The sequence below is a fragment of the Stegodyphus dumicola genome, chromosome 3 (assembly GCF_044657685.1).
Source record: "Stegodyphus dumicola isolate Sdum_Otavi_A_Nest chromosome 3, ASM4465768v1".
Taxonomy (NCBI): domain Eukaryota; kingdom Metazoa; phylum Arthropoda; class Arachnida; order Araneae; family Eresidae; genus Stegodyphus; species Stegodyphus dumicola.
In genome coordinates this window covers 270,303,128-270,315,848 of record NC_140770.1, presented here as the reverse complement: position 1 = coordinate 270,315,848, position 12,721 = coordinate 270,303,128, and the positions used below count along the sequence as shown (strand labels likewise).

Here is a 12,721-nt window from a genome sequence, read left to right as displayed (position 1 = left end):
TGCTAAAATATTGTTGCGTGCGTACGGGTTCGTTATGAAATGAATGCACAAGTCCAATGAAAAATGAACAAAAATTTATTATTATCACAACAAAAATGCTTAAATTTTCTCAAATTATCATGCAGTATTACAGTATCTCAGAGTAGTTATCTTTTAACTACTCAAATATCCAATAGAACGTAATTCAAAACAGCTAAAGAACGCTAATCCGCGAATTCGCTACAATCAGAGCAGTTTTCTAAACAACAACAAACTAAGCAACTCCTACAAACTGAGATGTTTTCCTCCTTTTATAAGATTTTAAAATCACGCGCTAGAATTTTCCAGTCCTTTCTCGAAATCAAAAAGAGATATTTATTTATTTAATGCACGCGCTCTTGTATTTTTAATTTTCCGGCTTAGCTTTCTTCTTTTAATATTCGTAATGCGCTGCACTGCGCGGTAAATAAAACCAATGAATTTATAATTGAACTAACATTAGCTTTTTAAATACCAAATTCGTAACACTGCCCCCTTCCCAAGGACTGCACGTCCCGGGCAGTAAAATCCCTGGACAGGAAGCCAAACTTACATTTGTGGCATAAATGCATTAATAAGCATTACATTACAATAATAAACAACATGAACAATAAATGCAATAAATAAAAGAAATCAAATGCTCTCAAATACAAATCAAATACTAAATGCAAATCAAATACTAAATGCAAATCAAATACTAAATACAAATCAAATCAAATACGCATTTAAAAACAAAATGGACCATGGTCTTATACTAGTTACAATTATTTACATTACGTACTATGGCCATAGTAATGTGCTAACCTGTCGTAAGAGTTGAAGACTCACGGATCCGAACCACGACGTCATTTGTGTTCAGCACTGTATATGGACCATCCCAAGGTGACTGTAATTTCGGACAAAGTCCTTTCCGTCGAGTCGGATTCCACAACCACACCTTTTCTCCTTCGTGGAATTGATGTTCAGTAGCTCTTGTGTCGTATCTGGTCTTCACTTTCTCCGTGACCAAGTTCACTCGCTTTCGTAAGGAACGGTGCATCACTTCAAAACGGGCCTGGACATCTTGGATGTGTTCCTCAGGCGATGAAGGCGCATCCGTACGGCGATCAAACAGGCGGTCACAAGGCAGACGAAGGTCTCGACCGAAGAGCATCTGGGCTGGAGAAGAGCTGGTAGTCTTGCGTTTCTTTTCGACCCTAGTATGATTTCGGCAGCTTCCCGAGCTGGATCTTTCGGACAAGACGTCGGCATTTCCAGGCGAGGATCCCTTTTGAGGATGGATAGTCATGCCATCAGATGCTGAAAGCAGTTTGTTGTTTTTCAAGTCTAAGGAAAAATTGTATTTCCTTAAAAAGTCCAATCCGAGTATGCATGGATCTGTAATATCCGCCACATATGCCGTGTGATGGTAGGCGGCACTTCCAAACGTGATGTTCACGTTTAACTTCCCAGTTATGTCGATCTTGTCACCAGGCGCAGTCTGAAGGGTAACACAGGATGGCGTCCAAATAAGTTTATCTTTAAACTGTTCAGCGAAATCTTTCCTAATGATGGTAACATTAGCTCCTGTGTCAATGATCATATTGCAAGGAACTTCATCGATATTCCCTTTAATGGACAGTCCGTTACTGTTGCCACTCACTGTATAAATTTTAAGCGCTTTAAAACAAGGATTTTCATTATCTGGCAACCTCCGTTCCTCGATATGGTCACTAATTTGTTTACTGCTTCGTTGCTGGGAATGGTCTTATTTTCCGTACCTCGGGGTGTTCTGCAGTTTCTTCGTATGTGGCCTTCAACTCCGCAGTTCCAGCACTTTAGAACTACTTTTTTTTCACTTCTGTTCCGTCTCAAGCCACTGACTTGTCTGGTAAAATCATCTGCTTTATATTCCGTACCCTGGGGTGTTCTGCAATTCCGTTTTAGGTGACCTTCACTACCACATCTCCAACACCTTAGAGCCACTTTCTTCTCGCTCCTACTCCGTATCAAAGCGTCCACTTGTCTGGCTAAATCATCTAAACGAGCCATCAGTTGATCCACTGGCTCATGGACTCGCACAGCTCTAACTGGGTAGCGATCTCTATTAGTTGCTTCCTGGGCTGCCTCGAACTTCATGGCGTACAACAGAGCGCTTTTCAAATCTTTAACATCCGCCATTCGCAGTGCTTAATGTATTTCAGGGTCCCGGATGCCATCGATGAAATATTGCAGCGACAGAATTTCCCTCTTTTCTCTCGGGCACTCCGTAAAGGCGAGCTGGGACAGCCTTTCAACATCCGTGGCGAGCTCCTGAAGTGTTTCGGTGGGCTTCTGCTGACGGGATTTTAGTTGAAGCCTGCTGTAGTCTTTTAAACACTTCTCTCCAAAGCGCAGCACCAATGCGCCGGATAGAGCTTCGAAGTCAAGTCTTTGGTTTTCAGGAAGCGTCTGCAGGATATCCGCTGCGTCTGCTCTCAGCGAAGCGGCGAGATGACAGGCCTTAGTTTGGGAATCCCATCCATTCGCATCCGCCACTATAGAAAATTGTGTTTTATACACTTGCCAGGAGGTCTTCCCATCATAAGTGGATAACTTCAGAGAGGGACGAGCAGGCATGGGTAAAAATTTAAAACTATCACTATTGCTCCCTGCCGTCGCTACGAATTTCTTTAAAATATCCACTTCTTTGGCTACTGCAGAAACCCTATCATCAATTTTTTGTTCGATTTGGTGTTGGACGGCACAAACTCTTCCTTCAATTCGTTCCTCCACAGCAGAAAATCTCCCTTCTATATGTTCTTTTACAGCAGAAACTTTTTCTTCTATTTCTTCTTTCACCGAAGAAACTCTTTTTTCAATTTGATCTTTTACGGAAAAAACTTTTTCTTCAATTTGTCCAACTTTATTTTCAACTGTGTCAATTCTGCCTTCTATAGCTTCAAATTTATTTTCTATTGTGCAGGTAATTTCTCTTTTCATTTCTTCTTGACCAGCTCGAACGGCTTTCATTTCGTCCTTAACGGATTCCTGGCCCAATTTCATTTCCTCCTTAACGGAGTTGACGGCCCCTTCCATCTTTTCTTGGAAAGCAGCAAATGCAGTCATCATTTGCCTGAATTGTTCTTCCATCGCTCTTGTAATTGGCATTCAAAATCCCACTTCTGACACCAAAAATTGTTGCGTGCGTACGGGTTCGTTATGAAATGAATGCACAAGTCCAATGAAAAATGAACAAAAATTTATTATTATCACAACAAAAATGCTTAAATTTTCTCAAATTATCATGCAATATTACAGTATCTCAGAGTAGTTATCTTTTAACTACTCAAATATCCAATAGAACGTAATTCAAAACAGCTAAAGAACGCTAATCCGCGAATTCGCTACAATCAGAGCAGTTTTCTAAACAACAACAAACTAAGCAACTCCTACAAACTGAGATGTTTTCCTCCTTTTATAAGATTTTAAAATCACGCGCTAGAATTTTCCAGTCCTTTCTCGAAATCAAAAAGAGATATTTATTTATTTAATGCACGCGCTCTTGTATTTTTAATTTTCCGGCTTAGCTTTCTTCTTTTAATATTCGTCATGCGCCGCTGCACTGCGCGGGAAATAAAACCAATTAATTTATAATTGAACTAACATTAGCTTAACATTTTCAAATTTTACGGGCTATGAACATGATATTCAATAAATATAGGTAACACACAAAACGTTAAAAAAAGCTTCTTTTTGGGCGTAATATAAAATCTGAGTGCTTCTAGATTTTATTTTATCTTTTTTTTTTCCCTTCATTACACTCAGAAAATTTTATGCTCTGAATTTTATAAATTACTAATATAAATAATCCACTTTAATATTAATAATTTAATGATGATATAATCACATAAATGATCGTAACAATATTTAAAAACGAATAATTTAAAAACGAATTCGTAACAATATTTAAAAACGAATTTTTGAAAGTTTTGTTTAAAATTCTAAATTGTGCTGCTTTATTAAAATTATAGATGAGTAATGTAGCACAATTTCTGTAATGGAACTTTATTTCAATCATATTTCATAATACATAATAGTGATAAACAGTTTTGACTCCTTAATTTTTATACATTTAATTCTAATATTAAAATTGTATTTAACCGTAATAATTAATTTTGCTTGTATTTTATAGTGATTACTTTTTTAATTTATTTTTAGTTCTGCATAAGATTTTTTATTTACTGTTAGTTTAATTTATTAGCTCGAAGCGGCATTTTGCGCTGTTTCACTATAAATGTCCATGTCTCCTTGCAAATTGTTGTTACCAAATACTATCGCCCTGTATTATATTTAGAGAAATTAAATAAGGAAGAATCTGCATGAATACATGTATGTTTCTCGCATTGAGACAAAAACTATGGTATCTAGAGCCATCAAATTTTGAATAATGTAATCGAACTCGGCGATCTGGACGGTCGAATTTCGTATTTGTTTTAATCTATTTCATATTTTGTAAAACTTTAACGAATTTTTGATTAACAAACTCAACGAGTTCAAAGCAAGCAATGGTAACACTGTACGGAAAATAATATTTTTATCTCCAGTGCGGAAATTCTAAAGATATGCTGTTTTCAAATTTTACGGGCGATGAACATGATATTCAATAAATATAGGTAACACACAAAACGTTAAAAAAAGCTTCTTTTTGGGCGTAATATAAAATCTGAGTGCTTCTAGATTTTATTTTATCTTTTTTTTTCCCCTTCATTACACTCAGAAAATTTTATGCTCTGAATTTTATAAATTACTAATATAAATAATCCACTTTAATGTTAATAATTTAATGATGATATAATCACATAAATGATCGTTTTGTAATGTTATTACAGTTTTGAAAATCTCTGCCTGGAAATGTTTATTAAATTTTTAAAAAAATATATCAGATCTTGTTTAATTTTACCTTAATTATTTCAAAGCATCACGTACGTATCACGTACATGATCTTATTTAATTTTACTTTATTTTTACGCTAAATTAAGTTAATAAATTTTGTGCTTAGAGTTTTTACCGTTTTACCAAAGTAAAGATATTTGTACAAGAATTACGCGTGAAAAATATGCGCGAAATGCAGTAAAAAGTGCTTTAATGAGATATATTAAATCTTACTCGAAAAAAACTGTGACTTTCATAATCTCATCACTACAACGTATCACATTTAATAATTATATAAACAGTTATGTGATACAAACGCCATAGGTTTGGGTTAAAGAAAATCAGATCGTCCCTACTCTTTCCTGCGGACATGTAGGTGACGCCCGCCTCGCCCACTGGGTTAGTCTATATCTTTTATAAGAGATACTTAATTTATAATACTCAATTTTGTAACCAAATGTACTATTTTCGAACTTTTCACTACGAAGATAGATATCTTCGCCAGATGCATTTTATTTTCATAGGTTAACTTAACCCACCCAAGTACCCTTTCATCAATCCTAGCTTGCCCTCCTGGACCCATTGACTAAAGTGCTAGCAACTTACTTTATTTCTAGACTAGATATTCTAGACTCTGCTTCGCTGCGTACAGCCGATAAAGCGGATTTAGAGTGAAGTAGGAGCTAGTCGTGTAGTTAAAATTTAATTGATTCTGATTATATATACTATTTGGTGTTAAGTTACTTAACCGCAGGTGGTGGTTAAATTGTGAGCACTGAATAAGCGCATGTTATATTCATTTTAGTTAAAATAAAAAGGACGTTATAATCTTCTGCGGTAGTCATCTTTTTTCAAAGACATAGCGAGAATTCCTTATTTTGTCATCAGCAGTTTCTACATTTTATGTTCTCAAAAAGAACAAGAGTATACAACTAGTATTCTCTGGGCGGTTAATAACTTCAAGAGAATATGGAAGGGGTAATTTTGTCCAGTTTTATTATGTATGATAGAAAATTTACATGCACATACAAATATTAGTAATAATGAAATAAATATTCCAAAAGTTTCGTTGTCGTCCTTTCGCATCAGAAGTACAATGCATTTTAAAGAGAAGAAGTAGAAAAAGACGTTTCTATGCCTGTTAAGGGAGGGACCAATAAGGTGTGTGAGGTGTATTTAATTATGGCAAAGCACACTAAGGCTATCTGCCTAAGGGGAGGGATGCCTTCGTGGAGGACTTTCTAAGGGAAACTGGCTCGTATACACGTTACACATGGGGAAAACCACGAAAACGCCCGTGCAGCCAGCCCGTTCGCGAGATTCGAACCTCGGACCGAACTACCAGTGCTCAGCGACTTTACCGCTCGGCCGCTGGTGGGCCGGACCAATAAGGAAAGCTTGGTATTTTACGATTATTGCACACTGTTCGGAATTGTAACAGTAGCGGATAAAGAGAAAACAGAGAAGCTTAATTCTTCCTAAGAAGATTACTAACACAGTGGTAAAGCGCATCATCATGCTGGTTCACGCTGACGACCTTACCGGTCTTGCTTGGCTCCAGTACTTTCATTCGTTATTTCAGACTAAAGTTGCGTTTGCGGTTTCTTCAGCCCACCTTTTGGAAAATACCTTCTTCTGTTGGTAAATACCGTTTTACAAGCTTCTTGGAAAAGGCCGTGGAATAGCATTCATTGTTGAAAGAACTGAGATGGAGATCAGATGTAACAATGCTGGTATATCAGAGCAGTCAATCTATAACAGAAGCATTATTAGGGTGGGGAACATTGTTGAGCCCACAGCTCATGAATGCAACTTATTGAGAATTTTGAGTTATAGTTTCGTTTCCTCTAATAAAGCTTACCGATTTGCAGATCTTAGAATTTCGTTTGTTTAAATTGCAACTTAAAAAAGAAGTGGGAGCAGCTTCAGTATAGCCCACCTTTAAAGTTTGGCGAATTTGTTTTGGCGCCAAAGCACATGAAATACGTTGTTTTGAAAAATGGTTGCCATCCAGATTTTCGACGAACTCCGTGTTTCAAAAATGGCGGCCATCTTGATTTCACCAGAAATCGTGGAAAATAGAAATAAATTTACGACTATTATACACGATTTTAAAAGAAAGAAATATTAATGAATGATTAATGATAATGATTAAGATTAAAAGGATGTAATTTTAAAAACAATGCCGAAAAATCTCCCCTTTGGTTTGCTTTCCTAAATGTAAGATACCTTTGCATGGTATCTTACATTTTTTACAAGTTTTATCCTTCAATAATCCACAATCCATCAAAAAATCCTCTAAAACGTTCATAATCTCTTGTTAATTCATGCATAAAATATCTGTTTGAAATGCCTGGCTTTCCCAAACTTTTACGCTTATTTGAAAACTCCCACCTTAAATTTTACTTTAAAATCTCTCGATACTTAATTAGAACATCATTAACAGCAGGTTTAGAGCAATCCATAACTAAATGCAAAAATCTGATCTCTAAAACAGTATTTTCCACAATATCTGAGCGTTAAACAATCGCCGAAAACAGTGTTACGAATTTTGTCTAGATATTTAATTTTAGTACAATTCTAATTAAAAAATGTTGTATTTCCTCGTGCATTGCAGCGCGAGATAAATTTTAAGAGAAGCTATGCCGGAAAAGTAAGAATACATTGGCACGTTCATTTAACTATGAGTAAATGGATATCTCGGTAATTTGTATTGAACTTGAATAAATGTAACTGACTACTATATTAGCTGTAACCGTAATTCCATCTTCTTGTTTACATTGCGTTTGGTGAATAGTATGGGTTACCACATCATATCATTTATCGCCGCTTTTGGCGATATTTTTTGGTTAAAATTCTGGGTGGGCTATACTGAAGCTGTGCCAAGAACTGCAAATAATAATAACGATATTGCATGTAAATTGGAAATGAATACTATTATAAAAAAGATATAGATGATACTGAAGCAGCTGCACTCAAAATAGTTGCTAGTAGAAGAGTAATGTAGATCTAAAATTATATGATTATACTATTTTGGGGAAAAAAGCTTAGTTCATATCAATCTTATCAACCATAATAATAATGATAACAATAAAGACGTCTCCAGTTATGATCACGAGACTATACTATATTTCACTATGCCACATTAACGAATGCGTGGAAACACATGGACTCGCATATCCTGAGCATAAAATCCAAAACCCCTTCTCTTCCCTGAGGAGGCGTGTCGTAGGAGGTATTGCAAGTCATGACGGCTACACAAAATACTAATTTCTACACATTCGACAAGTTGTACAAGGCTGTCGTTTTGATCAGTTTATTTTTGTACCTTATATTGTTTTTCATACGTATTTCTTTCATAAGTCTTCTTTCTCTTCAGGGTGTTAAATTTTCGAAAACTATCAATTAAGTTTCGTCTTCACAATACTCTAATCTTTTTAACAGGAGGCATACAAAAGTAAAAACACCTGTAAGTTTCTGAATATGCTCATCTGAATAGTTTCTAAGCCTTCAGTGACTTTTCACACTAATGAATTGAACATTGTTCTAAACCCGCAATGTGTTACCACAACCTGACACATTTTGATCAAAGCTGACACATATGCAAAAAGTAGCGGATCAAACGCAGTATTTTATTGAATTTACAATAGCATGCAAAAAAAAAAAAAAAAGAGAAAACTGTCATTTCGTTTCTCTACTGCCACCTGCTGGGGAGTAATTCATTCTAATTGTATGCTTTTGTTTGTAGTCCAGTTGGTACCTGCTGAATGTGTTTTGTGCCTAATGAGATACGCAACATTTGTATGAAGATTGTTCCGTGTAGTTTTTGTAGCAAGAAATATGCCTGCTCTCGTATGATCAAAATTTCGGTTCTTTAATCTGTTAGATCGCGATATTGCTATTTTTGCTACTTTTAATAGAATCGAAAGCTTTTGCTTTTTAGAAGAAAAAGAGGTTATAATGGACTTTATAACGAATGTCCTTTGCCGGCTATTGCTGCTAACAGGTAAGTAAAAACTATCTGTTAATAACAGATAACTACTGAAAATAAAATGAGGTTAATTTTAAAGAACTTGTAGCTGAAGCCTTTCGTTATCACACTCTTCAAGGTATTGAATTACAGTTTCTGTATCTGCCCACTGATGCACCACTAGCATAATATAAGCTTCCTAGATAGCTATGACATAAAGCAATAGATTGAATGCTTATATTTTTAATACTAAAACTGGGGATTTAAATTAATCTCTAGACAGCTATGCGAATTTCAACTCTCTTTATTTATTCTAAACGTACATTGATATTCTGAATTTTGTTTCTAATTTCTCTGTTTGAAATATTTACTGGTAATTTAGCAGACGAAAAACATGAAATAAAATGCGATATAATATTTCTTGAAATCAAGTAAGTAAAAATTTAATTTAAATACTATTAAGTTGAGGATTAGGAAGTTAGAGAAAATTTCAAGACATCAGAATGAATAATCTCAGTTCTATATTAAGAAATAGATGCCTTTACACGGAAAATTTAAAACTGGACAACTATTAGTCTTAAGAGGGAAGTTGCTCTTAGAGGGACCGAACCTCTATGCATTTAAGAATGTTCTTTAAAAGGCCGCAGTAATACTTATCAAAACGAATGTCATTAGGAGAGTAATAAAGAAACTGTTATTGTTGAATTAACTTACGTATCTGCGTACAACAAATTGTTAAATTTTTCTAAAGCCCATACTGCTTGGGTAAAGGCCTTATGTAACTTACAATTAATTATAATTCTTAAAGCAATATGAACTAACTAAAAAAATGGTTCGAGAATTTCTTCTTCAATCTCGGTGAAGTTTTTTCATGTTTTCGCACCATCTCAAAATTAATAATCCGTAACGTGGAGAGTAGGAGTTTGTGAGTAGATAAATTTTTGCTTATAGTTCCACGACAGTCTGGGATTTATTTCAGTTAACTTTATTAGGCCAAAGGTTGTTATCCCAGAAGGGCTATTAATTTCTTTTTGGCATTTTGCGTCGAATGGTTCGAAAACGGTGCATCACTTTTCAAATTGTTGCCATCAAAAGTTAGAGCCCTGCATTAGATTTAAAGATATTAAATAATGAAAAATCTGCATAAATGTATGTTTGTTTCTCGCATTGTGATAAAACAACCGTACCTAGAGCCACCAAATTTTTTATAACGTAATCATTCATCCGAATATGGACATCCGGAAGCCCTAATCTAGAAGGTGTGCAGAATATGGAGGTTTGAGTGGAGGGCGAATTTTGTCGATTCGTAAGAATACGTGTGTGCATGTTTCTAATGACAGATTGACATAAGTTCTGATATTGTCATGACCAGTAGAAACACTGGGATTAAGTTTCCTAATCATTGCATTTAAATTAGAAACATAAGTGGTAGCAATAGGGTGTGTGAGAGAATTTGTAGAAATAACATCGAATGGTAATCGTAAAGAAGTGCCGTATACAAATTGAGAGCTTGTTGCATTTAGATCATTTTTAATGACTGTGTGTAATCCTAATAACACCAATGGTAGGATTTATGTCCATTTTAGTATGTTCATGAGCTGTAGGAGCACTTATGAGATGTCGGTGTAATCTTTCTATCATTCCTCTGCTTTGAGGGTAATACGAAGTTGAATGTTGAATGAATTCTGTAGCTGCCTAGCATATTTGTAAGTTCAGGCAATATTGACTGATGTCCGAGAGTGGTAGAGGTCCAATAAAGTCCAGGTGTATTCGAAAAAACACGCGTCAGATAGAGCAAATGCGCTAATCGGATCTTTAGTATGTTTAAAAACCTTAGATCGCTGACATACGGCGCAACTTCGAACTTTTATTTTAATGTCTTTTCTCATACCAGACCAAACGAATCTTTTGGAAAGCTAAAATACCGGGATGCGAAAGATAATGCAAATTTTTTAAAATTGCCTGTCTAAAAGATTTAGGAACAAAAGGACGGGGATGTTGATTTGATTTGTCACAAATTAGTTACATATCTTCAAGTGGAAAATAATGTTTTTCTAACTACAGTGATGAATTTGACTGAAGAAATTGTTGCACTTCAGCATCTTGAAGTTGCTGTTCAGCACGTTTTTTTATAATAAATAGCAGGCGGTGACCAGATATCATTGATCTCTATCCTAGATAATGTGTCAGCAAAGATGTTTTGTTTACCATTTACATACCGAATATCCATCGAAATTTGATATATATAATCCAAATGTCTGATTTGACGAGGTAAACATTTATCAGGCTTTTGTTGTAAAGCGTATATCAATGGTTTCTGATCTGTGTAGATAGAAAAAAAATTACCTTGAAGCATGTGTTGAAATTTTTTATTGATGTATAAATAGCTAATAATAGCTATAAATGGGTAATCTAGCGCATCGTGCTGCAGCAACACAGGTCCGGGGTTCGATTCCCGGGCTGGGAAAGGTTGACTCAGCCTTTCATCCCTTGATTTCCATCACTTGGGTCGATAAAATGAGTACCAAGTTCGCTTGGGGAATAAATAGTGGGGGTCCTGCGACAAGCTGACCACTTGTTCAGGGCATATTCTTACGCACCCCGGGGCCAACGGTCAAGAAAGCAGATTTTGGGCACTGCAAGCTTTGGTCCATTAGGGCTGTTACGCCACTGAGTTTTAGTTTTTAATAAATAGCTAAGAGCTCACGATCGTATGTTGACCAATTTCGCTCACCTTTTACTAAGTTTCACGGACAAGAATGCTATTGGTTCCCAATTGTTATTTGAAAATTGCATAAGAAAGCTGACAATTGCTACATCTAATGCTTCGGTCCACAGACTCAATTTAGCACCAGGAAACTGGTACTTAAGTAAGGTTGCTTCAGCGGGGGCTAAAATGTCAGCAGCCTTGAGAATAAAACTAAGGTAAAAATTGCACATACCGAGAAATCTGCGAAGCTCAATCGTATTTGGTGTAGGAAAATTTTGTATTGCTTCAACTCAATCAGGTAAGGTGAAAGTCCTTTTTCGGAAACTCAAAAACCTAGAAAATCTAATGAAGATTTACATGGTTGCAGTGAAAGACCATAATCATTAAGACGTTCAAACAGCGCTCGTAAATGATGAATATGCTCCTCATGATTTTGGATGCAGTCAATATGTCATCAGTGAAGGCATAAACACCATCTAAACCACTAGTAACCTCATCAATGAATCATTGAAACGTACTGGAAGCATTGCATATACCAAATTGCATTCGATTATTTTCGAAGAGTCCGGAAGGGGTATAAATGGCTGTTTTATGGATATCTTCTGGTGCAATAAAAAGCTGATGAAAAGCTTTTACTAACTCTATGTAAGAAAATATTTTAGTGTAGTTCACTCGTAAAATCTATTGGGAATAGGGTACCGATTTTTTAGAGCCCGGACGTTTAAGGAGCGATAATCGCTAACAGGACGCTAGTCATCACTTACGTAGTCACTACATCAGCCCGTACTACCACATCATTTCCCTAGAAAGAACATAGCGGTGTACACTTTTGCTTTCGATTTGAAATGCTGATGATACCAGAAAATGTCCGAAGCAGCTGCGGCTGAAGGACTTCGATGAGGAGCCCGTTAAATATATCGTTTACGAGAATGACTTTTCGGCCTTCTTAAGGAATTTACTTCTTCAAGGAGTTATTTCAACTCCTTTAGAGATTCTCTTCAACTCCTCTCGAGATTCCGTATTATTAGTAATATGAACATTGGAAGCATTCGAAACTGCGGATTCCTGGAATGGATAAACTTCCAAAATTCGATCAGCCACCTCAGCGGCATTTTGTGGTGATAGTAGCG

General features: G+C 35.9%; 1 protein-coding gene across 2 annotated transcripts in view; it reads left to right on the top strand.

The window, feature by feature from the left end:
- The window catches only part of LOC118188863 (neprilysin-2-like), a 119,844-nt gene that overhangs the window by 4,740 nt on the left and 102,383 nt on the right, over positions 1-12,721 (top strand). The window contains exon 1 of one of the 2 annotated variants that reach the window (XM_085812403.1): positions 8,649-8,917. The exons of the other annotated variant lie outside the window; for it this stretch is intronic. Coding sequence (XP_085668529.1) covers positions 8,872-8,917 — 46 coding nt within the window. The 5' untranslated portion in view covers positions 8,649-8,871. Of the gene's footprint in view, positions 1-8,648; positions 8,918-12,721 lie in introns of those variants that run through there. 2 annotated transcript variants of the gene reach the window in all.